Here is a 26,338-nt window from a genome sequence, read left to right as displayed (position 1 = left end):
TACAGTTTGCACATGCTTATCTAACTGGGTCTTTCCTCAGATATAAGCAATCATCTCAGGCTCATTGAAGACTGAAGAATCCTGTGTCCTTATAAAAAGCCTGTCGGTGAACTGTGCAATTTGGTTTATTCCAGTGAATCAAGCATGTGCACTTAAATTCTTTTTTTTTTTTTATAATTTTATTTATTTACTTTTCCCCCAAAGGCCCAGTAGATAGTTGTATGTCACAGTTGCACATCCTTCTAGTTGCTGTATGTGGGACGCGGCCTCAGCATGGCCGGAGAAGCGGTGCGTCAGTGTGCGCCCGGGATCCGAACCAGGGCCGCCAGCTGCGGAGCGCGCGCACTTAACCGCTAAGCCACGGGGCCGGCCCATTAAACTCTAATCTTTAACAAAAAGTGCTCCGATACGCAGTTCCTACTATACAAATTCATGAGTAACCTCTGCAGGGGCTCCTGAAATGTGGTCACAAAACACCCAGTCCCCTGGCTGTTAGTCACTGGAATCAAAGGACATTAGATGCAGTATATTCTGCTTCCTGTACTCCAGTGTTCTTCCAAGCAGAAAAAAAAGGTGTGGCCCCTTCCGGCCCTCTGAGTCCCTCCTGGACAGTGTCAAGGAGTCAGGACATCATGTGGTTATGCAGGTGAAGAGAGAAGGGGAACTCCCCACGGAGCAGAGGGTAGTGAGGTGGGACCATGAAGGTTCCACCTGAAGCAGAGACCAGCCTTGTCACCTGTCACTCCATCCCAGTGTGACACCACAAGCAAGCCTGTGTCCTTTCTCTCCCTGGGAGCTCAAGGCCCCTGCACTTAATGAAATCCACTCCCTCCGCGCCAAGTTCTCCCTGTCCTCTGGGAATTCAGCTTCTCCCTTTCCTAAAGCCTTAATCTTTAGGAATAGATTCCCTGGGGTGCCTCAGAGTCGGGACCTGCAGCCCATTTCCCAGGCTGTGGAAGAGGCTTTGCATTCCTCTTCCTGTCGCAGCCAGGCAGGTCTTGAATTCTAGCTGGAGAATTTTCTAACTGGGTAACAGATGTTTTCACACTATTTTTAAATTCCACGCGTTTTGAGGAGACGGTGTCCTGTGCTTTTTCTTGAATGAATGACTTAATTGTCCTAACTCTAGTCGCTGCCCAGGCATCATATTAATTAAACGCCTCAAACTCCAGTCCACGGGCAGGTAAGAGAGTTCTGCATGAAACTCCACAGTGACGAAACTGCTAGCCTAAATCTCCATTTATCCTCACAGTACCCCTGCTTGTCATGGTTTGTACAGATCCCTACGTGAAAGTCTCCCTGATGTGTGAAGGCAGACGGCTGAAGAAGAGGAAAACGTCCACCAAGAGGAACACTCTGAATCCTGTTTACAATGAAGCCATAGTCTTTGACGTCCCTCCTGAGAACATTGACCAAATCCACTTGTCCATAGCAGTCATGGACTACGACCGGTGAGATTCCTGGAGCTCTTTCTCAGTGCAGGTCCGCCGTGCCCAGGGCAGGGAGGGCAGAGGGGGTGTGCAGCCACAGAAGTTTACCTGGGGTCCCATGCCACAGGAAATGAGTCGAATGAGCAGCACATGAAAAGCGGATTGACAGATAGAGTCACTATTTTCCAAACCATGCTGTAGAGTCAGATTACCTAAGTGCCTCTCAGCTCTCCCATTTTCTTACTTCTCTCGCGTTCTCCATCCTCCCCCACCTCTATCCCTCTCCATCCCTGCACGCCCTCTAGATCTCAGCTTGGAGAACTGTGGCCCCACGGGATTAATCTTCTCTTGAGCAATCCTGCCTGGCCTTCTTTGGAAAGATTCCACTCAAAACAGCAGAATGATTACTTTAGCCAGACCATCAACATTTCTAAATACATAACTTCATCCTTTTTTCCCTTTTCCCAATGTGTTTAATAAAGATCATTTCCATCCACTTAAGTCTGAAAGCAAACTCAGAAATGTTCTCTTGAAAATGCTAGAATCAGTATGGATGACAGGGTACATTAAAATGTATAAGATGCTCAACTTTCTAATTAATACAGCACAGAAGAGTTATTTATAGCCTGCATTGTAGCCAATTGTGTATTTAAAGGACAGATTTGAAAAACAGTCATTTTAATATGCAAAGAAAGTACCAACAGGGAATTATACATGTTAAACCAGTCATTAGACTGAAATGCAAAGTCTCTTTTTAATTGGAAACCTCCCACGTGGTCTGGGCACAATTATAAAAAAATCATTCTGACTTCTAATATAATCTTACAAATATTATTTGTAGCTAAAAATTTTCCCACATGCCTCTGAAATGTCAGCAAGGAAACTTCAGTGCCCTTATGCCTGGGTGAAACATAACCGTCCTCCAGCCCAGGGAGCACATGGGTTGGCTCAGCTGCCCATGGGTGTAACAGCCCACGCTGGGCAGTAGACCTCATCCTGTCTCCTCTGGACGACGCACAACACCAATAGTGTCAGGCCACAGGAGGGGACATTGCCCACCAACCGTGGAAGGCTAGGCCAGCATTTTTCCAGCTATTGCCAAGTTTCCCGCATCGACAAATCTGATTATGTGAGCTCTGCTTCAATTTAATTCTCAGTAAACTCATGAATCTGGCCTGGAAAAATCCATGGCAGAATTCATGGGGCTTCTGCATGCTACTGATTTTAGTGAGCATAGACGCAAATGTCTTTCACACTACTTTCCCGCCCTTGTCTCCCCCTTACTCCTTACACACAGATAGGAGAAAAATCACTCACCTTTGCAGCAGGGAAAAAAGAAAGAGAGAAAGTCTGTGAGTTTGGATCCCATAGAGTTAAAGGTTGGGCCATATCATTCTGGTTATGCAAAGGACTTCTAACTAAAAACTGCTAAGGGAAAAGAAATTTGACCCAAGGTAGGGGCCTACCCAAGGAATGTTTCAGAAATATTAGCCCTGAAGTTAAAGGAGCTAAGTCTCTTTCTACAGTAGGGAAGTCTTATAAGAAGCAAAGCTGGGTTTGGAAGGAAGGAGGAAAGAGCATTAAAAAAACATATTCTCTAAAGAGAGGGGTTGCAAGAAGACCCAGGAGCCATCTCCACTCTGCCCTCTTTGTGAGCCCAAAACAATGGCCGTCAAACCCAGAGCTTCTCCCTTATCTGGACTTGGTTGCCTCTTGCAAGAATTTGAGCAACCATTATTGGAAGAAACTCCTTTCACATGGCTCCCTTTTCATTGCATGGATTTGAAGACTTGGAGATCGATCTAGTTCCGGAAACAGAGGTGGCGTCCTTAGCATGCGTCAGGGAGGTCTTTAAACATAGGGTTCTTGGGAACAAGCTAAGCCATGCCAGTGTTATGAAAGCTGAGGTGTGTGAGGGGCAGACTCTGTTCTTCCTCTTTGTGCCACTGGGTATAATATTGGGTCTCAAGTACTATTGGCTGTTAAACATGGCCTGTAGTTTGAAATTATGGAATGAAAAGAACCACCCCTTCCCTAATTCCTCTATTAGTTTAATTGAGTAGTTGTTGCACTTACATACGCAAATTTTAAGAAAAAACTATCGTGGGCCATTTTCACAGTGTAGGTCACAATGAGATCATCGGCGTGTGTCAAGTAGGCAACGAAGCTGAGAGGCTGGGCAGAGACCACTGGAGTGAAATGTTGTCGTATCCTCGGAAGCCCATTGCACACTGGCATTCCCTGGTGGAGGTAAGACTCGACCCCCACGTGTTCACTTTGTGGAAGAAGTGCTTTATTGTTGAAATGCAGGAGCCACCACAGATATGAGTGTACCTGGGTCTACGGTCATAGATGGGTTTCCCTGCTTGCATTTTCTGGGGCCTTTGGGAACTATATTCAATCTGAGGTTGACTCTTTGATGCCCACCAGTGTGGTAGGTTTTGAACATTGATCAGAGATCATCGCTCACTTTGATTGTCTTTAAAAATGATCAAGATTTTCTGATTCTGTGTCATGGCTTGGGTTGACATTTGGAGGGCATCTGCAGGGTCTGGATGAGTGTGGAGTTTCAGGCCACCATATGGTGACTTATGCCTGGCATCAGAAAGAACTTGAGACTGGGATACAGGAGTCCTATATTTTAGGACTGGCTCTAGCATTAACCTGTGATTCTGGGCAAGTTGGTTAGTATCAGATTCAATTACATATGATAAAAATCCAAAAAACAACAAACCACAACACAACAAATGAAATGGAAATATTTCTCTCTTACATAAAAAAGGTCCAGTGGAAGGCAGTCTAGGGTGTTATAGTGATTCCATGTTCAACAGAGACCTAGATTTCTTCTATCTTTCTGCTTCACTGACCGGTGTGGCTTTTTTTTGAGGTCACCTTGTACAAAATGGCTGCAAAGCTCCAGCCATGACACATCTTCCAGGCCATAGAAAGGTGGCAAGGGGCAAGAGCCAAAAGCATACACATTCCTTTTTTAAGGATTTTCCTTGATGTCTCATGCAACACTGCTACTTACATTTAACTTAGTCACAGAACTTAGTTACGTGGACATATGTGGAAAAGGTATACTTTTTGTTGGGTAGAAATGTGCCCAACTGAAAACCAGGGTTCTGTTTGCAAGGAAAAAGAGGAGAGTGGATACCTGGAGGCAGTGGACCATCATTCTGCCTCTCACATCCTCATTCATTCACTCATTCTGCCATCATTTACTTCTCATTTGTTCATCACCCATTCATCTTTGCTCATTGACTCACTCGCTTATTTACTTACCAACTCATTCTCTCAAAAAATAAATGGCATTTACTAAGTAACATTTCTGAGGGTCAAATGCCATAATTAAGTACAGAAAATATGGATGTGAATAAGAAACCATCCCTTCCCTTGAAGAGGTTACAGACCATGAGAGAGACAGAAGGTGGTGTGTAAATTAATCATTCAAGTGCACAATCATAAGTATTATCATCTACGTCAAGTGCCACAGGAGCACATGGAGGGAGGTGTTTGTCACACTTAGATGTGACTGTCCATGAAACATTCCTCCCTGCTGCTCTCGATAAGTGAAGAGAGCTGAGCCCCTGGGAACAGGGTCACGAGGGAGCATGGGTTCCAGGTAGAGAACTTTCCTCATTCTCCCAGTGCAGGCAGCTCTGCCCCATGCAAAGCCATCCTGAGAGGCCAAGATTAGAACCTCGCCCAATGTGGGTTCCGCTGCCACTGACAGTCAGGTGAGTCTGGCTGAAGCAAACATGCAGGGCAGCTGTGGAGAGGCAGGGAGGCCCCACACCCAGGCCTGAGGACAAGGGACAGTCTTCCTTTGTTGGAAGTGGTGCCAGAAGGAGAAGAGCAGGGCGGGCTTTATGAACTGATTCTAAGTTTCAGGGCCTCTGGGTGTGTTCAAGGAGAGCCGAGGGGCCCCTAATTTGCAGGTACCTGAGGACTTCTGCCCCTGGGCCATAGAAGCTAAGACTCTTTCTTTCCTGGACTCAAAATTAATCCCTAAGGGAGACCCTGTGAACCACTTGAGGAGTAGCCCGGGGACTAATGCTGACTGCGCGGTACCTCACTTCTTCAGCTCCTGGTGGAATTCTCGAAGGAGTCCATCTGTGGGTTCATTAAATTGTTGAGCTGGGCACTAGCAGTGGCACTTAGAGCAGTTGTAATAGACTTTTTGCACCCTTATAAGTCACTGCGGACTTTAATTTTTATTTGTAATCTGGAGTGTCAGAGTGTCAAAGCTCTCTGTTTCTCAGGACACAGGAGATGGGTGGGGACAAGGATTAGGGGTGCGGCGGGGAACTGAGCCCTGATTTGGTGCACAGGCATTTCTTCTCAATGACCTTGTGAGAGAGTCACCATGGATGGCACGTTGTAGCCTGGGCCCTGGGTGTCAGTGCATGCACCTCACGCAGCAGAATAGAAAGTGGGCCTTGGGGGCTTCCTTCACTGCATGGGAAACATGCTATATGACTTTGGTCACCTGGGAGATATTCCTTAAACCCTGAGCACTTGGCTTTTTGCAAATCTGTGTTGGACAGTTAAATAAGTGAGAAATAAATGTTTTCAGGGTTAAACCACTGAAACTTGGGTGTTGTTTGTTACAGCAGCTAGAATTAGTTCAGCTAATACAATGATCATTTCCCAACTGTTGCAGCAGAACTGAGGAAATGAAATGCTGGCGCCCCTTATATGGAGGGCAAACTGAGGAGGCTGCCCCAGTAGCAAGCCCTGTTGCTTCCTGTCCCTTTGAAATACATGCCCAGGACTCCAGATCCATCCTGAGAGGGGAAACGATACTTTGCCTTTTAAAAATAAATGTAACTGGCAGAATTGGGGCTCTGGTACCAGAGGAGATGAAAAAAGATATCGGAGAGGTCAGTGTGCTTTGTGACCAGCTGTGAGGATGGAGGAGGCCATGGGCAGAGCAGTGGGGGGCACTCACTCTGGAGTTGGAGGGGCCTAGATTCAATCCCTGTGCTGCCTCACAACGTGTTTGTTTTTCTGAATCTCAGTTTTCTCATCTGTAAAGTGGCCAGAACAGCACCTATCTCACAGGGTGGTTGTGAGAATTAAACAGTCTAATCTGTGTGAAGCACAGTGGCTGACACATAATAAATAAATGCTCAGTAAGTTCTCAGTTATGATCATTGTTATGTATGTCCCATGTTCTGAGGGATTGCTGTGTGTGTGCTCGTGTGACTGTCACACAAAGAAATACCATCCATAATGTGTGTCATGGAGGATAAAAGGAAGACTGGAGACCCCCCAGTTCCCCGTGCCCCAGTGAGCCATTACCTCAGATTGGAGCAAGGCTGGACTTGGCTGGACATAGATGAACATATTTAAGTTCTGTTCCTTCTCCTTTGTTCTTTGGCCTTAAAGATAAGTCGCTTTTATGAGCTGTAAGACCCTTTAAGTTTCTGCCCTAAAACAAAAACAGCAATTAAGTCCCAGTGTTCTCGATAAGTGCGTGTGTGTGTGTGTGTGTGTGTGTGTGTGTGTATAAGTGTGTGTGTATGAATGAATGAGAGAGGGACGAGAGAGGATATGGGGTAGTTAGGATTCAGGATGAAGAGAGACTGGCCTGGCAGAAGCTCTTCACTGCTGGGGACTGAGGGACGAGGTTAGGACTGAGCCCCGAGCCCTGCAGAAAGCTGGCAGCCTGCTCGGGGCTGCATCCAACACACCCTGACCTTGGCAGGGCAGGTGGCAGATGGAGTCTTCAAAGCCAATGAGTTCAAAAATCCGTTTCTCTCTCAGGGATTCTGGATGGCTTCACTGCACACTCAAAGGTCAGCCAATATGGCTCCCTTTCCTCTCCATGATGTCAAAGGCTTCGAAAGCTGGGTAAACTCCCTCAGAGCAGGCTTCCTGGGGCTTGTGAACAGGACCATCCCTGCCAGGGGGCCTCAGGAGATGACAGAGCTCTCAGGGCTCCCATCACAGCCCCCTTCTCCGTATATCTGAGAGAAGATGGTGCTGGCCTGGCCATATCCCAGCACCTTTCCCACCTTCCTGTGTATGGAGCTGACCTACATCAGGAGCCCTGGGGAGAATAATAGAAATAATTCCAGGTTTTCATTGCATCCCTGTGTAATGTTGCATACCCTCTGTATTAACAAGCAGTAATCTTAGTTTGATGGGAAGACCAGACACAGACACCATTTGGTTAAATCAAATTTCCTTTTCTAAAAGAGATGGAAGACAGAGAATCCCATCAGAATATATGGTGAAGATCAGCAACATTATCCTGATTGACAGGGGTGCAAGATTTTAAACCCCAAAGTCCTACTCAAGGAGTGCTCAGATGTGGATAAGTCTTCCTCTCTCCAAGCTCAGCCTTTTCTACGTATATGTACATAAGGCTAACGGGGTTCTGCATCCGACTAGTCTGGTGGTCTGCTGGGACCACCTCATTGAGCCTGATGCTCCCTGCAACTCAGGGTTATACAATTCCCAGCATAACTAGGGGGCATTGTGGCACAGTACACCTGGCATGAACAGAGTCCTCATCTACCACCTTCTGCCCTTTTAAGGGTGTAAACTTAGAGCTATAGAACTAAAGCGAATGTCAGTTACCCAGACTCGACTGGGAGTTACACCAGCAGGCCCTTCAAACCAGCTTAGATATTATCCATCAAGTGCCCGTGGAACCCACCTGGAGTCTTTGAGGTGCACACATTCCCAGGAGAAAGCATCAGATTGCCCAGGTTGGGTTAGGTGTCCCCCCCGGTCCAGTTCGCTGTAGGCCAGGGGTCATGGAAATGTGAGCCGGTGCCCACTCCAGCAGGAGTGTTGGGAGTAGACTTCCTGAGGAGAGTCCTGGCAGGACAGGGAGATTGACACTTGTGAACCTGACTGCTACTCAGATTTTGAAGTGAAGGAGTTGGAGGCTTTAGCACTCTGGGCAAATTGTTATTCACAACAGATTTAGGAAAGAAGAGCAATTCCCCGGAAAGGGAAGAGGTGACTGGGAGAAGCCAAGCAGATCAGGTTCCAAATAAGGGAGTTTGGTGCATTGCAGCGCGTGGGTTCTGGTGAGAATTAGACCAGCAGAGAAGGAAACTAAGAAAAAATTTAAAAAAAAACATGGACTGAGGCATAGGTTGGGAAAAAGCCCTAGGAAGTACTACCACTCAAGAAGCAGGAGGCACTTGAGGTGCCCATGGGCACCACAGATTGCAGGTCTTTAGAAACACCATGAACGCCAGTCCCTGTCAGGTCAGTAGGGAGTGAACTGAGGCTGGCGATCACATGCTTTGCCCTCTGAAGGCGTGGCTCAAGAACTGGGTTGATGAGCTAAGCCTAGGGGTGGGTCATGGAGGAGGTGAGTAGTCCGTACATGGAGGGCCATGTGCTGTCACAGCATCTCCTCCATGTTGTAACATACTCCCCCACACATAGTCCAACAGAATGTCTCAGTGTCTCAGAGAACGAAATGTTTGTTCTGGATGGAAGCTGAGAGAATGATAAATGTGTAAAGTACATCAAAATAGTGCAAGAAAATGCAAATTTCTTTATTATCTAAAATGAGTACCATCCTGGTAAAGAACAGAAAGGGAAAAAAAAAAAACTTGATCTTGCTAATTAATGTTTCTCAGTCTTTTCCAGGTTATCTCAGTCTCTTTGGGATAAGTATTTAGTCAAATGTAATATTCGAATTCCCTGCTAGAACTATTTCCTTTCTTCCCAGAGGCCACCTCTCTTCTTCCTCCTTCCTGCGCTGGCATCTAGGTGCAGGGAAGTGCAAAGGCCCTGCCGCCCCCTGGCGGCAGGGGATGGTCCGCGTGCTTTCATCTGACTGGGCGTGTTGTCCTGCTTGTCTTTAGCCATCAGAATCCTCCATCACTGCCTGTGCTGCTGAGGATCTTTGCTGGTGTCACTTGCGGCCTGTCCTCTCAGTGCAAGCCAGGCAAGAGGATTGCTCTTCAGGAGCTTGGCCCGCTTCGAGACTGACCAGGCCTCACTTCGGCTCTTGATGGCCCTGTGGATCTCTGAGGACTGGCGGCACCTCCCGTTGAATACCTGGCCTAGGAGATCTTCTTTGTAGCCCTTAGTACAGGGTCACTTCCCCACTTGCTAGAACCCCCCTGAACCCCCGTTAGCCAATACTGTCACCTCCTTTCCACATCCTCCAAGCATTCGGGGACACATGGGAGCTGCAGGAGACCCAGTGCCATCACAGGATCCCTCTTCATGCCTGTAGAGTTACGTGGCTGTTTCTACATTGTTCCTCTAGCCTCATGCTGGCTCAGGGGCCACATCGCCTTCAGCTGCCTCCTCAATCCATCTGAAACTCAGAGTTTCAAGCCTGAGAGGTGAAGCCAGGACCTAATATCAGAGCCTCTCCTATTCCTCTCTCCCTATCTCTTCTGCCAAGGCTCTCTACTTCCTCTTGCCAGCTGGTAGAAACTTCCTTTATGTCCAGAACATGATTCCTCTCTACCTACACCTTATGTTCAGATATCCAAGGTCTCTTCTCAACATGTAAAGGGAACATTTGGAATCTAGATGTGTCTCTTTTCTCTTGACAAGACCTGGCTTTGGAGACTCTTGTTTCATGAGGGACTAGCTGATCATTGACCTTGTGTTATTTGCCCTTGGCTTTGTTAAAAAATAAAACTTAACTGAATAATTTTAAAGATCTAATTGGTTTTATTCAATGATTCATGAATTGGGCAACATCCCGTCTAGCAAATAGAAAGGAGCTCCAAGGAGCTGTACAAAACGGAAGAGTTTTATAGGCAAAAGGAGGTGGGACAAGGAAGTTATTAGCAAAGAGTGGATTGTTTCAGGCAAGGTCACCTTCTGTTGGGGGACAGCAGGGGTCCCTCAGGATTTCCTCACTAGTGCTGACCAGGTAATTCCAGACTGACTGGTTAAGACAACATTCCTGGGAGAGGCTGAAGCTGCAATTAAGTTAGGTGTTAAGTCTTGGTTTGGTGACATGGGTTTAGCACAAGTGACTCCATTTTGGGCCTGTTTCTTTTTTAACAGCTTGCAGGAATACAAGGAAATGATTCATTGCATGGAACAACAAGAGTTACAGAAAAAGGAAATACTATCCCTGTTACATAGGTATTGAATTAGTATTTGATGAATGAATGAAATATATAATGAAAGCGACTGAGTTCCTTTAGTTCTAAAGTTCCTCAATTCTCCATTCGATGGAGTCCAAAGTAGAAGTTCAGGGCAAGATGTAAACGCCATGAAGACTGAATTTGTAGTAGGCTCTTCAAATGGAGGCGGTCCTTATTAAGCTCCAAGCTTTGATTATTTTTTCTCCGTCTAGAAGGATGTGAGGAGAGGTCATCTCCTCCTTTGGTCCCCATGAACTTCCATCTAATGATATGGCTTTGCAGTTTGAGTGCAGTTGAGAAATTTTCAGGCACCTGAGGCACCTTAGTAAATCATGAAGGTCCCTCTCAAGGGACCTAGAGTACTTCATTATCTTCTTTCATAAGAGATAGAGGAAGTACAAATACCACAGAGATCCCTGGGGTGAATGGCAGACTGTTGCACCTGTTACTGCACCAGGTCCATTTTTGCCCACCGCCCAGAAAGCCAATCACCGAGACGACGAGATTGCAGCAGAAAGACGACGAGATTGCAGCAGAGAGAGCAGGTTTATTAATCACAAGGCGGCCGAGTGAGGAAACGGGAGAATGAATCTCAAATCCGCTTCCCTGAAAATAGGGACTCAGAGATATTTATGGGGAAGGGGGCAAGGTGGTCTGACATGATTGGAGGTGAGGAGAGATGAGGTAATTGATGATCTGCGAAAGCATAGTCAGGCTTCATGCTGCTTCGTAGGATGCATGTTCACAGAATGGCTGCGTTAGCATGCCCTGAGGGTGGAGTTCTAACCTCTTGATGTCAAAAGGTCACTTATTAGACATATGTCTGTGTGGGCCCAGTTGATGGGTTGGTGGTTTCAACTGGCCTAAAGTGGACAAGGAGTTCCAATTCCTGAAAAAAATAGCTCAAGCACCCATTACCGTGGTTCCAGGGAGATGTTATCTATAGGAACCTAGTAGGAGTCAGATAGCATATTGCCTAAACAGCACAGTTAACAATGGGTGAGTTTATCATGCAGATTTAAGTCCTCACCTTCCATTCTGATAAGTTTCTCGGTAAGACCATCCCCACCTTCTTCCTGGTACAGAGAAGATAGCTTTACAAATGGAGATTTCCTTTACAAATGTAAATGTCTCTTACAAAGGGTAACCAGAACTAAGAATGGGCTTCGCAAGGACCCTCCCAGATACCCAGAAATGTCTATGCTGATGGCCTGTTCTGGGGGCAGGACTCCCATCCCAAACTCTTTTGGCCCATTAGTGGGGGTGGGGGTCAAAGTGTCTGTCAGGCAGAGACATATTTTTAGGTGGCCAATTCCAATCCCCCATAGTTACTAGCTGCTTAATCATCAATGGCTATTTGCCGGTTTCACACCCTGAATGAGAACTGATCAGGAGGTGATAAGGATGTTAGTTTACAAGTTGGCTTTTCTCACCAGGGAAACATTTTAGCAGCAGTTTTACACAATGTAATGATTTGTTCCGCCTACCTATGAAGATAAAAAGCAAAAAAATAGTGGGAAAGTATTTTTTGGACAACATAAAGGACTTACAGTTGAGTTTTCTTTTCAAAAAATAAACTCTTGGGGCCGGCCTGGTGGCGCAAGGGGTTAAGTGCGCACGCTCCACTGAGGCCACCCGGGGTTCACCGGTTTGGATCCCGGGCACGCACCGACGCACCGCTTGGCAAGCCATGCTTTGGCGGTGTCCCATATAAAGTGGAGGAAGATGGGCACGGATGTTAGCCCAGGGGCAGTCTTCCTCAGCAAAAAAAAGAGGAGGATTGGCAGATGTTAGCATAGGGCTGATCTTCCTCATGAAAGAAAAAAATAAAAATAATAATAATAAAAATAAAAAATATACTCTTTTTATTGGTGGGATTTAGCATGCCAGTATCCATAAACGCCTGCAGGGCCAATGAAGCAAAACTGATTGCAAAGAACATAAAAATGTGCTACATGTTTGGGATCTGAAAAACATTAACAAACCTGTTAGAATCTGTGCCAATTGATATAAGTGGCCAGAATGCAGTTTGGACAAGTAGACATGGTCAGTGTTAATGGGGCATTGTGTTGCCAGCTGGTGGTGGGAATGGTCAGCAAACAAAGCCAAGAGCATTCGGTATTTCCCAAGCAAGTCTTCTCTCTTGTATTGAATTATCTGTACAGAAAAAAAAGGTTGCTAAGCATTTTCTCATCTTCAGCTGGAATATAAAACCAGTGACTCTCTGAAGGTCTGTAGAGATAGTAATCATACAAAACAGGGAAGCATTAGGGTAAACACTGGAGGTGTGAAAGATGATAACAATGTGATGGAAAATAACATTTCTGCCTGAACAGAAAGTCAATTGCATCTTGACTCCCCTCATTCACAAATGACCTTGCCCCAGCAGTCCCTGTCCTGGAGTGTTCCTGCTGCACACTTGAATAGTAATTAAATAAAAAAGTGGTTAACAATGGGCTTGAGCCTTCAGCAATCTCCATCTCCAGGAATGGCGTTCAGAGGTGACTGCTAATACAATGCACCAATGGGCCAATTCTTCCCCCATAGATGAAATGAACTAGAATAGTTTATGCCAGCCTCTGAAAGAACTGCACGCCCTCATGATATCTAGAGGGAGAAGAGTACTACCTGGATTAAGGGCCCTGGAGCAAGGGTAGAATATTCTGGCAAAGGACAGAGAACATCAGGAAGGCCACTGCTCCTGGAAATGAGTCTTTCAGGAGATGTGCCTGTTGAATGCTGCCTCCCAAATATCACCAGAACAACCTGTTGATAAGACAAAGCTGAGTTTATTGCTTGCCTGGTAACGGAAGGGAAAGGCAAGGGCAAGATCTCATTTATTGAGATTTTGAAGTATGGTTTAATGTGATTCTTTCAGTGTGGCAAGGGGGACGAGACAGAGGATGGGGGAGCGTGGTTAGAATTGGGTGAAGATCATGATATAATAGTTGAGGTGGACAAAACAGGGTGAGGATTTTGACATCAGGATTCAAAGAGTTTTGGAGTATAAACTGTCTATTGATGCTGTTTAAGTGTTGATGCAAAATAACCAATAACCATTCTATAGATAAGAGAAATAAGGTGAATTTTACTTGAGCCAGAGTGAGGATTATAACCCAGGAAGGCTTTAGAAAGTGTTCCAGAGAAGCATGGTTTTCAGTACAGTCTTGTATCTTTTTAGAACAAAGAACATACATTAAATATGCCCAGGATACTTACTCATCAAAGTTTCAGAGAGGTATTTAGTTGCAAATTAGCAGATCAACATGACCCTGATGGAGCATAGGAGGGGAAGTATGCATTCTTATTTTCCTTTAATGGTTAAGCAGATGTACGGTGTATGTTTGATAGGCCATAAGTCAGGATTTTAGTTCAAGCTGAATCAGTTTTGGATTCGATTAGTTACCCCATGTACCTCAATATGTGAAAATCTCTTGTCATAAAGAAGAGTTGATGGTCTTTTGGGAAGTTCCTGAAATAAGCAATAATGTTATGTGCAACTTTTATGTGTCTGGGCAAGTGTCTTCAAAAATAGTAAAATTATGTTAATGAAGGCAATAAACTAGTAAAGTAAAGTTAACGTAGAGTGCATTCTGTAGACACCTGGCTGTGTTGGGGTGGATGGCTTTTGTTCTCATGCCCCAAGAACAAAAAGCAGAAGGAGAGCTCACAGGGATCCTGCCCAGTACTGCAGGTACCTACACAGAAAGTGTGAATGTTTGTTACTTGCCTCCCTAGCATCAACCTCCCTTTCTGATGGCCCTGACTTCTGACTGGAGATTCTAGGGAGCCTGGCTCCATCCTTGGCTCCAGTAATGGGATTATGACCTAGTCCCAGGCTAAAACCAGTCAAGCCAACCATGGGGATTAGCACTGCATAAGCTCATTCAGTCAGAGAGTGGTATAAAACATTCGGTGTAAATGCTTGTACAAAGATGCTGTCTCTTTCCTGTTAGATATGTAGGGGAGGAAGAAATATTCCTGTATGCTCTAGGTTCTTCTGGCTAGTCTAAGAATTAAATTTACATGAGACAGAATAATAGGAGAAAATCAAACAAATTTAATAACATCCATACATGGGAGAAACCCAGGAAAACTGAGTAACTTGCCAAAATGGCTGAGGCCACCGCCTTAAATACCAAATAAGACAAAGGAGGATGTTGGGATAGTGGGTTGGGACATCAAAGGCAATTCACATGGAGATGGAAAAGCAAATGTTTGGTAAACAAATGTTTGCCATGCCTTGCAAAGACAATGAGACATGGAGAGAACTTTGATCAAATGGGTCTTGCCAGGTTCCTCCCTGTCCACCACATCTGGTTCATATTATACTATATTTATCTATGGTATTAGCTCCCTCCTGAAACAGGTCTTCTATCTTAAATTCTTTTAGGCAGTTAGAGGAAGGTCAGATTTCTTCCTGAGTCTTCTGTGCTTAAAAATAATCAAGCCAAAGAGACACATTTTGGGGTGGCAAATTCTGATCCTCTACAGATACAAACAAAGAAGTGTATACCCCAGGAGCAGCTGTAGCCTGTGATCTCTAGAGGAGCCAGGTTTGGGGTGAGGCCAACCCCATGGGTGGCAGAATAGCAAGATGAAAAGAATCCAATCCTTTGATCGTATGGTTGAGCTGCTGGATCAAGCTTGTCCTGAACATAGTGTTACCTCTGACCTTCAAGAATATGTAAACATATAAATTCCCTTTGCTATGTAAGCAATATGAGGTAAGATTTCTGTTGCTTGAAACAAAAAATATCTTATCTAGGCACAGGTAAATACCCACCCTTGTCCCAATTGATGTTCTCTTGGAGTGAAGAAAATCCTTCCCGAAGTTGCCATGAGATCATCTCTTCTCTCTTGTTCACTATGGTTTGTCCAATACCTAACAAAGTACATGGCACATGGTTGACATTCAGTGAAGTTTTCCTAATGAAATGTTACCGATGTTGGTTATTTAGCTTATGTGTTGAAACAGTCATGGCCAAAAGAGAGACTGTCTGCTCTTAATGACACACAAATACTGTATAAAGTTAGGCAAAAATTGCTTTCTTTTTTTTTTTTTTTTAAAGATTTTATTTATTTATTTTTTCCCCCCAAAGCCCCAGTAGATAGTTGTATGTCATAGCTGCATATCCTTCTAGTTGCTGTATGTGGGACTCGGCCTCAGGATGGACGGAGAAGTGGTGCCTCGGTGCACGCCCGGGATCCGATCCCGGGCCACCAGCATCGGTGCGCGCGCACTTAACCACCAAGCCACTGGGCCGGCCCAAAAATTGCTTTCCTTTTGCATTTATATCTTATTTTCAAAAGGGAAATTTAAATCCAACATGGACTTGAAGGAGCCATGGGCAGCTCTCCATCTTATGATGGCTCCCTTGGGTTGATACAGGCATAGGTCCTCAGGAGTGAAGATCAGTCACATCAACCTCTCCTAATGATAACCAGCTCAAGACAAGGTTGACATGAGGGAAGCGATTGTAGAAAAGAAACTATTGTTGTTTGAATGACCTATTCAATAGGTTCAATAAGTTACCTATTGTAACTTTGAATGACCTCTGACAAACTAACCCAGCTGGATTTGCAACCCCCAGGAGATCTAATTGCTATGTAGATTTTATGACCTCTGCTTGTGCCTGTACCTCCCAGCTGCGATAAGATGATAACTTTGTTCTTTTGAGTTCCTTAGGAATGTGATGACCCCTGAACAAAGAATCTATGCTAATAGCCATCATCAATGAAAACTGAAAGACCTGGTGTGGTGACTCCCAGTCTGTAACACCAGAAGGTCAACATTCCTAACCCCCTCCCCTATAACCCAGCAGCCTATATAACTGCTGTAAGACTTTGTGCCCCTTAAGCTGGTTTTTTTCAGACATTAGTCTTCTTCCCTCTTGCTAGCAAGCTGTAATAAAAAAGTTCTTTTTCTCCTACCTCCTTGCCTCTTGACTATTGACATGTCTTGGAGTGAGCAGAAGGCCCCACGTTGGGCGGTAACACTACCATGTTATGAACTACCACTGTAGTTCATTTGTTTAGAATGAATATGAATATCTATACTCTTTGAATAACAGTATTTTAGCAACTCTAACATTATCCTTTAATACTATGCTTATTTTATTTTTATTTATAAACTAAAGCTCAATTGTATGTTAGTCTGTGATCAGTGGTGGTAGAATAGCATATTTTCCCCCATCTTAAATAAAGTTCAGAACATGAAATGTGGTGACATTAATCACTGAAATGCTTAAAAATAAGGAAAGGGGGTTTTCTAAAAAGCCGGGGGATCTTTACAAATCTTTGAGAAATTACATAATGCCATGTTAACTTTATTAGGTATAGGGGGTACTATTATGAGTTGTGCTCAGATTATCAGAAAGAGAAGCAGTTAGGAATGAGGAGCAGGGTGATAAAGGCTTGGTTTGTTCCTGTGTAGCTGAGGATCCGAGTGGAGTGTGCTTAAATACTGTACATATTGATAGTAAGTGTCCAGATTGAAAAAGTTTATTACAGAAAGGTCATAAAACCAATCAAGAAAGCAAATGCCATCTAGAGGGATTAAGATTAACTAAAATTAAACAGTGTAAACATTCTGGATTTTCCTTCCTGTTATTAATGCTTAAAGAAGTCTCTGAAGGGGGATGTGGACCCAAACACAGTGCTTTTGTTTGGGCATTTTCTGCTTTCTCTCTCCTTCTTGACTGGAGTCAGGGTCACGTCGAGGAACAAGGCTGAATTAAAACAGGTGGCACCTACCCACGAAGGGAAGATGGATGTGGAGGATTTGGCCTGGTGCACAGGGGCCCAGAGTCCATAACCAAGATATCAAGGCTGAGCACTTGGTATTTCCGTCCTAGTTCTGGAAGCTTCCATACAGGGATGGAAAGTGACGCCCTCCAGTGACAGTGGCCGCAGATCCAGCCTCTAAGAAAGGAACCAAGAGCCAGGCATGGATCAGGGTTTGCTTCTCGTGTTAGAGAGAGTGATGGCAGAGCTCCTCATGGCAAACTTTTAGGACTGAGGTAGGATCCAAGCAGTATCCCAGCTGGCAGACAGGTCAACCTGGTGGTGGAGGTGAAGGGCGTGGGAGCTGGACTCACTTTGGTACACAAGGTCCAGGGATGAGTTGATGACCAAGCCCCCTTGGCTATGGAAGATTGTATTGCAAGACCCCAAAGCCCGGCGGGGCAGCCACAGGACTGAGGTTCTGCCTCTCCTCCTGGAGCCTGCAGGGTGACATCAACGTTATGTTCACGGGTGAGTAGCTGAGGTGACAGAATCTGATTTTTCACTTGCATTTTAAATTTTATGTTTCTTAAAGTTGCAGAATGTCCATTCCCAGGATCAGCGCTAATGGCTCTTATCCTACTGCTTAAAAATAATGTGACACTTCCATCGCTCTTCAAGAATGGAACCAAAGTATCGTGTGAATGTGGGCTTATCTAGAACTAAATCTTATATCAGGAATAAGGATCCAGGGATCCTTCCAGAGAAAGAAATAGTAACTCAGAGAAACCCTCCACTCTCAGAATAATAAGGGGAAATCAGGGACACTGCCACAGTCACACTGACAAGTCCAGCAGGATCTAAGCCATCCCACACAGTGCCCCACCTGCTCCACCGCCATCCTGCGGCTCTCACACGTCTGTGGGCATGAAAGAGTTAATAGCAAAGGCCTTGAGAAAGCTGCACTTTGTTACAGGGAAATAACTTTTAGCTCCAGCTGCTGCTGCCAGAGGAGATGCTTGAAAGAAGGAAAGGGAATAATAGGAAAGAAAAGGACTTTTGAATCACATGGGAGTCTTCGAGGACTACTCAGCCCAGAAGATGCTCCTCTTACTGCTTCAAGCCAATAATTCTCTAAAGCCCCCAGCACAGATGTAGCTTCTTACACTATCTTTACAGATTGTGATTGAATTCACAGGAGCCCAGGAGACTGCCCTGCGGGTCTGGACTTCCTCAGTGGCAGGAACTGGGGACAGCATTAATTACAGCAGTAGCACTGAGTGGCAGCGCTGAGCCCTGTATTGTAGTTGAGGTGGATGGTCTCTCAGCTTTAGGAGAGTCCTTGAGCAGTTGCAGACAGAGACTCATACTTGCTTAGTGAATCAGCTGCAAAGACCGGAGGGGGACCTCATGAGCCAGGGAATGATAGGGAGCCAAGGCTATGAAAGAAGAAACAGATCTGGACCAGATGCAGGGTTTCACCCATTCCCGTCCTAGAGAGGAGGGCTTGGAAGTTAAAGCCAGGGCCCCCTCCACCATTATCACCCCCTCTGTGCTCAGGGAACCTAAGGTGGCCTCTGTTTCTAAGGCATTGCATTGCTGAGTGGGACATGCCTGCTGAGTAGCTGTTGAGTGGGGTGGGATGGGAGGTTGTATAGGGGCTGTGGTTGAAGAAGCTGAAGGAAGAGTAGGTATAGGAGAGAGAGAAGAGGTGGAATGACAGCTAGCCACAGGGAAGGGAATTGGTGGTTTGGGGGGAGAGGGGGAGTGGGGTAGAGAGATAAAAGGCATTTAAAGGAGATATGGAGTCAGTTTTGCTGGCAGGAGACAAGGTAACCTTTGTAGCATCAGGACATCTTCATTAGGATTGACATGGGTTTGCATTTGGATTATGCTATGAGAACTTGCTGAGTCCGGCCCCCAGACTGGAGGGTCCATGGCAGTGCTGTATTATTCTAGATTATTTGTAACCTGCTGTCCATATGCCCCTGTATATGTACAAATTTAAGTTAGGTCTCAGCAAATTTAAGCATACACCTAAAGGCTTAAATTAATTGTTTAACACAGTAGTGTCCAGTTTGATTTTATTCTAAACATTTTCCTGAAGTCAAATCTAATTTGGAAACTGAATGTGTAAAACAGATAAATGCAAGAGCTACTGTGGTCGAAGCAGACAGAAATTGAGGAGAGCAAAATCATTTAATCAGAGGAAGGCATGACCCGGGTAAACTTCTTGGTGGACTAGCCCCGTTGTGCTGTTCCTGGTGTCTGCCAGGGAGGGGAATGTAATGCCAGCTCCCCCACTTAGAGCTGCTACGCTTGAGCAAATTACCTGATGTGTCCTGAGGATCAGTTTCCTCCTCCATAAAGTGGGGCTATTGCTACTTCGTTTTAAATACCTGTTGTGGTGATTAAATGATATAAGTGAAAGCACCCAGCATAGTCTCTGGCAGTGAACGATGCTCACCAAGTGCTGAATGAACAGTTGGGAAAACATAACCCCACCCAGCTTTTCAGTGGCTGATTGTTGATGATGTTATTGCAGTGCTCAAATAAGGATAACTTTCGTGGGGTATTCCAAGTTTGTCATTTCTCTGGCTTTTGGAATTTCCAATGTTTCACAGAGACTTAGATGTCTCTAAGTCTTAGATGCCCGCTTGGACAGGCTCTTGAATGTGAGTAGGAATCCTCCCGCTGAGCAGAGAGAAAAAGGAATTTTGAGGAGAAAGAGTTAACACATTCAAAGGCATGAATGAGTGAAAGAGGAAGGCTGGTGCCTGGGACACCAAGGAGTTCAGGATGACTGACACACAGTGCGCACAGGGGAGGGGACAGAAATGGGGCGAGAAAGGGAAGGAAAGGTTGTTCACCATGATAAAGAATTGCAGCTTTCAGCTGGGGCAGAATGATTTTAAGGGAATGGTTTTAAGGAGAGCAGCAGCATGCTCAAATGTATGTTTTAAAAGGATCACACTGACCATCTGGAGAAACATGGGCAAGAGAGGATGTGGCTGGAGGCAGAGACAGCTGTAGTGCTCAAGATGAGCTGTGCTCATGCTCTGGCCTGAGGAGGGCAGAAGTGGAGGGGATGGGTAGGAGAGAATGCCCTGTGAAGGCTTGTGAGAGGTCAGGGAGAGGGGGGAGTTCAGGCTGATAACAAGGCCCTCTATGGTGACCAGATGGATGGTCCTGCCATCTGCTGAGCTACAGAATGGTAGAGAAGCGACAGGGTATTTGGCACAAGAGTGAGGGAGGGGTAGCTGGCAAGGAGATTAAGGGGTGTCAGTATCTGCCAAGAGCAGTAGAATTTGATAAAATGTACCATTATTACCTTCTAAAAGGTGCTCTTCTAGACAATATATTGCATTCACAAATAAGTTACTTAGATTTTAATCATCTACCCCTCAAACACAGATGCACACACACGCGTGCACACGCACACAAAGTCCTTCTATCTCCTACCCTTTTCTTAGCTGACAGCCGGTCAGATTCTATTCTGGGCCCAAGGCCACATAAAGAAGGCAGATTGGTTCACTGGTTTTTAAGTGAAAATGCCTATGCCCATAATCTGTTGACAAAAGGCTAATTAGCCTGAATTTTAATTCGGACTCGGTTGTGACCCTCCTGTGAAGAGAAGGGACCTCGATTCAGACAGGTGGATTCTTTGCATTGCAGCCATCTCCCTGCTGAGGCTGAGAGTGAGGACTGAAAAAAGAAATTCTGGAACAGCAGTCATCAAGGGAACTCAGACAGATGGGGTGTCCTTCAAACAAGGAGTGGGGGAGGGAGCAATGACTGGAGAGGCACAAGGAGACAGTGACACTAAGGCAGTCAATGTCAGGTCATGGAGGAAGGCTGAGCCAAATCTATTCAAATCAACTTCAAATTAAACTTAAAAATGTTTAAAAATCATTTCTCAGTACTATGCCCCATTCCTCTGCTTCTCTTCAGATTTCTTGAATATCTTGAGAAAGAGAGCACGCTAGTGTTTCTGAGTGCACGGGTTGGTTGGGCTGCTACCCTGAGTTTTTATGCCTGTGTATCTCCCTCCCCTGAAGGAGAACAGTCTCAGCAGAGCCATGGTATCTGTGACATCCAGATTGGAGACAGACAAGGAGTGAGGAATTAGAGTTCATGAATGTAGACAACTCCTTCAAGTTTCTTGGCTGAAAGAGATAGGCCAGGCGCTGGAAAAGGAGGAAGGATTTTGAGAGAAGGATTTTCTTTTTCAGAAGCAAGAAATTGGAGCATTTTTATAGGCTGAGGAAAAGGCTGAAGGGAAGGACAGGTTGAAGATGCAGGAGGGGGTGGTAACTGATGCATGGGCTTTAACCTGGAGACATGTGGCCCTGGCCTGTGCCCAGCTCTTCTCACAGAGCACACAGGATGATCCGCCCTCCTATTTCAGGCACATTGTGGCTCCATCTCACCTCTGAGGCCTGTGGAAGCAGATGTTACTCCACAGGCAGGGTTAGGAGAAGCCTTGTGCTGCTCTCAATGCAAGGGCAGAGCACCCAGCATTTATGCCATGCCCCCTCTCTCCTCCCTCAGCTACCAGAACTGAGGCCCAGCCAATCACCTGCCTCCTCTCTTCCCACATCTCTAGGTCGCTAGGTTTTCTCTGCATACTTACCGCACACTCCAGCGTCCTGGAAGCAGCTCTGCCCTCTTCCAACCTGGCTCAGCCTTGAAAGGGCCTCTTTCCCCACTTGGGTCCTGCTGAGCCTGCATTCAGACCCTGCTCTTATGCTTCCACCAACTTTGATGACATTGTCTGGAACAACCTCGCCTCTTCTCAGTACTCTGCTCTGCACTCTGAAACTGCACCTCTCAGATCAGAGCCCCACTCTGTGTCATCCCATGCACCTCCCACGTCCCACCTCTGACACTTGAATGGACATGTCACACCTCTTCTCTGACCTCGTCTCTGATTTCAGCATCAACCCTTGAAGCAGAAGCTTCTTCCTGCTAAGTCCTCTCCTCCCAGCTCTAATTCATAGCCCCCACCTCCATTCATTTCCAGCAAGTCCAGCTGTGGACAGTCTTTGAGCATTTATTCTAAAGTCCTGAAGGGCCCAACACTGATGTGAGAGGCCACCCCTCACCACTCAGAATACAGACACTCACTGTATCCTTTTGGCCTCCATCAAACAAACTCCAAGACATTTGGAGGGATGAAGCAGCCTGAAAAATGTTCCTAAAAACCCAGCTTAATAGAGAGGACAAAGTTGGAGGAAAGAATGGAAAAAATTTTACAAACTGAAATTATACAAGCTAATGGTGGCATGCACACAACACAGAAGAAAAAGAAAAGTCCCTGGATCCAGTTTCATGATGGTGTGAGACCTTCACTTTGAATGTGAATCTAAATCTTCTGCAGAGTTTCTCTGTTCCAAGAAATAAGGAAAAGGAGGCTTTGGGGAGTCAGTGTGGAGCCAAGGGTGGGCTGGTAGAAAAGGAGAGCATGTCTGATCTCGAGTAGCCTGCACTGATGCTGGGGTGGCCAGTGCTTAGGAATGTTGGGTCGTACCTGCCAAGGCTGCTGTAGAAGCATTTCATGGGCGTGGACCCCCAGGCCAAGCCACAGGAGTTATAGTCAAGCTCAACAAGTCACAGGCTAGGAGGTGAGAGGTGAGGCCATGAGCTGAGACTGGAGAGGCTGAACAGAGAGACTTCGAGGCTGGAGATGAGACTTTAGCAAATGAGAGGTCAGGAAAATGGAGTAGGGGTGGGGCACAGAGAAGATGACAGAAGAGCCCCTCAAGGGAATTGCACTGAACAAGTTACTCACAGTGCCTGCCCCCTCTCAGCCTCCCCTGCATGCACACACAGCTCCACCCCTAATATCTGTTGAACAGGCAGTTCTAACCACCATGATTTGTAAAATGTATCCCTGACCACAGATGATTGGATCAAGAGGGGCATATGCTCCCAGCAACCAATCTCTGGGCTGCCCAGTGACATATGACATGGCCTGATACCCAAGGTGGGTTGAGTCAGTTATATACTACCACTGAACTTGGTAGATATCAAGAAAATGAGGCATCAGCAGAACCATGGGATAAAGAGAGGCTTTAGAGGTCTTGGTAGGCCATGAAAAACTAGATTATAGATACAGTATGCTTAAATTGCAGTGAGTAGAAAAATATGCTCAGTAGAGTATTAAGAAGCCAATCGGTAAAAAGAGGAGAGAACAGAGAAGAGTTGAGTCTGGTTAATAGCAGACCACAGCCAAGATCCAGGAGTTGTGATGCTGAGGTTCCAGGAGTTACCTTGGACCCAGAACAAAACTCCTGTTCAGTTCGTCATAGGACCCCCTCCTACCATGGTTCCTGCTCTTGAACTTCTATGAGAATCCATTTCCATTATTGCCCCATGAGTGTTTTTAAAATAAATCACCACCACCACCCCTAGCTAACCTTTCATTGAGCTACCTACCTTGAGTAAGCCTCTGTTTCTTGCAACACAAAGACTCACCAGAACGTGTTTGAACTTGGGACTGCCCAGAAGTACATTTGATGGATGTTGGATTTTGGCCACTCAACTGGTTTTCACATAGGTTGCCACAGTCTAGCTGTGCTTAAGATGAAATTTTAAAATGGCAGGAATCTTTCTGAATAGAAAAGAAGCTAGAATGAGCAGAACAATACAAATAGAAACGAGAGTCATCCCACTGAGAGGAAGCCAGAGTTTCTGAAAAAGAAGCACAGATGAAGGAGAAACTCCAAGAACGCGAGTGTGAGGAAAGCTGCTTGGAGAGAAGATAAAAAGACCCTGGATGGTGACTCCCTGTGTGAGGCATAGAGCAGCTGCGTATGGACCCAAAAGATCTGATGGCAAGATGCCTTCCTGATGGTGAATAAGGTGTAATAAGTCAGCCAAACTGGTCAAACTCACTGCTTCTCATGGACATAGACATCCCTCTAGGAGCAATCATGGATGCATCTTCAGACACAATGATTTTTGGGTGAGAAAATGAAGGACTTGAGAACATAGGTGGTATTTTCATTACTTCTTCCCATTGCCCTTTGGAACTCTAGAGACCAAGAAACACCTCAAAGATGATCAACAGTTGCCTCAAAAGATCAAGTTGAGCAACTAGAAGGATGTGCAGCTATGACATACAACTATCTACTGGGGCTTTGGGGGAAAGAATAAATAAATAAAATTAAAAAGATCAAGTTGATGTTTAGCTGAGGTTATGAACCATGGCCTAACATACCAGAAGAAATCATTCTTAGCCAAGAACGCAGAAGATCTTACAGAGACATGGAGGACTAGTGATTGATTAGTTAATCTCATCAAGAGGATTTAAAAATGAATGCCAGGAGGAAAAGAGAAAGAACACAAAACAGATAACAGATGAGACCAGTTGCTGTGAATGATATGAAGCGGGATGTGGGAAAAAGAGTTTCAGGACAGGCGATGCCAGAGGAGGTAAGACCAAAAGCCCCGCTGTAAGTGGCCTTAGGTATCTAATGCATCCCAGACAGTGAACAAACAAAATAACCCAGAGCAATGTCTACAGACACCCAAGCAAGTCAACAGACCACTTAGAAACAGGAAGATTAATGTGTGCTGTGCCTGCCTGGAAAGCTGTGCAGCTGAGGCTAAGAACTCATTGAGAAGCAGATGTGTGGGGCTCAGCAGGAATGACTCTGCTATGGGAGTGTCACAGGTAGAGGGGTGATGCTCTCCTAAAACAAATCCTAGCACTAGTACAGAGACAAAATCTCATCATGAGGGAGAAACTCCCTGAGGAAACATTGCCTGGAAGTCTTCTTTGGTTGAAAACAGAAGATCTGACAAGATCTTTTGTTTTTTTGTGTTTTTTTTTGACAAGTTCTTGAGTTGTTTTGCTGGCAAGTATATCAGTTAGAATACTTTTGATGTAAAGAACAGAAATTCTGACACAAACTGGATTGAACAATGAGAAAATGTATAATCTGGCTGTGGAGTTAGAGGTGGGATGGGGATCAGGGATTGTAGATTCAGAGGAATGTGGTCCATCTTTCCAGGCTGCTGGGCCATCCTTCCATTTTGATTCATCTTCAGGTTGGTGGCAAGATGGATGCAGTTCCAGGTATTCCATCCAGACATGAAAATAACCAGAGAAAAATGCACTTCCTGAAGCTCTCTATTAGGACCAAGGAAAATATTCATCAAGCCCCCAACAGACTTTCCCCTTACATGTCACGGCCAGAAGTATGCCAATTTTTGAATCAATCACTGGCAAAAGGAACGGGATTATGTGGGCAAAACAGGTCCAACCCTGGAGATGGATCCCCTCCCCCTGTGATACTTAGGTGTATGCAGAAAGATGGGAACCTGGACAAATTCAAGGTTCACTGAGGAAGGGGGAAATTAGGGGGGAATGGGTGCAGGGCAGGTAATTAACAGTATACGTCACGAGGTATCTTCCGATAAATGTAGACAGTGAATACAGGTAAGAAAAATATATACATTAAAATGAGAAGGAGAAGAAGAAAGAAAATGTATAGAAAAACAAGAACTCTTTGCAAAGTAGAAGTAATGAGACCCTTAGGAAAACTACTCTATCATCAGAGAGATTGTGGTAGCGAAGGGATGATCTTTGGATATTGTCACATTCTACCATCGGCTTTAGAATAAAATTTTTCAAAAACTCAGAAGACAAAATAAAGGTAGTGATGGGGCTTAGGGCTGGCTGCCCCAAAATATGCCAAAATGGCATATTAATTATCTTGAATTAAAGCTATTTGAGAAACAGCCAGTGCAATAAGGACACTCTGACCTTCCTCTCTGTCCCTCTGAAAGCAGAAAATAAATCTCCTGTGTGAAAGATACCCTCCCTGCACCAGGAGGTAGAGAGACATCCTTGTCACCAGAGATAGGGAATTCAAGGCTGAGCAGGCTGTGTAAACAAACTCTGCGTAGTTTCTTCACTAACTAATACCCAAGCCTAAGTTTCTTTGTCTTGTCAATTTTTCATGAATTTAATGTTTCTTGGTCTGAAAGGTATAAATGCTGCCTGCTTTGGTCACTTCTTTGAGCCTCATATCTTTGGGGTTCCCGTACATATGAAATTGAACTCATTTTTCTCCTGTTAAT

The 26,338-nt window shown here is 45.2% G+C and overlaps 1 protein-coding gene across 2 annotated transcripts in view; it reads left to right on the top strand.

Annotated features, from left to right (window-relative positions):
• The window catches only part of SYT9 (synaptotagmin 9), a 181,125-nt gene that overhangs the window by 128,430 nt on the left and 26,357 nt on the right, over window positions 1-26,338 (top strand). Inside the window, exons 5-6 of one of the 2 annotated variants that reach the window (XM_014782611.2) lie at window positions 1,280-1,451; window positions 3,551-3,680. In XM_014782611.2, coding sequence (XP_014638097.1) covers window positions 1,280-1,451; window positions 3,551-3,680 — 302 coding nt within the window. Of the gene's footprint in view, window positions 1-1,279; window positions 1,452-3,550; window positions 3,681-26,338 lie in introns of those variants that run through there. The other variant, XM_014782617.2, reaches the window with a different exon arrangement.

This window comes from Ceratotherium simum, chromosome 7 (assembly GCF_057802395.1).
Source record: "Ceratotherium simum simum isolate JZ-2026a chromosome 7, ASM5780239v1, whole genome shotgun sequence".
In the NCBI taxonomy this organism is placed as follows: domain Eukaryota; kingdom Metazoa; phylum Chordata; class Mammalia; order Perissodactyla; family Rhinocerotidae; genus Ceratotherium; species Ceratotherium simum.
Note: the sequence above shows the minus strand (reverse complement) of the source record. Positions and strands in the feature narration are given on the sequence as shown.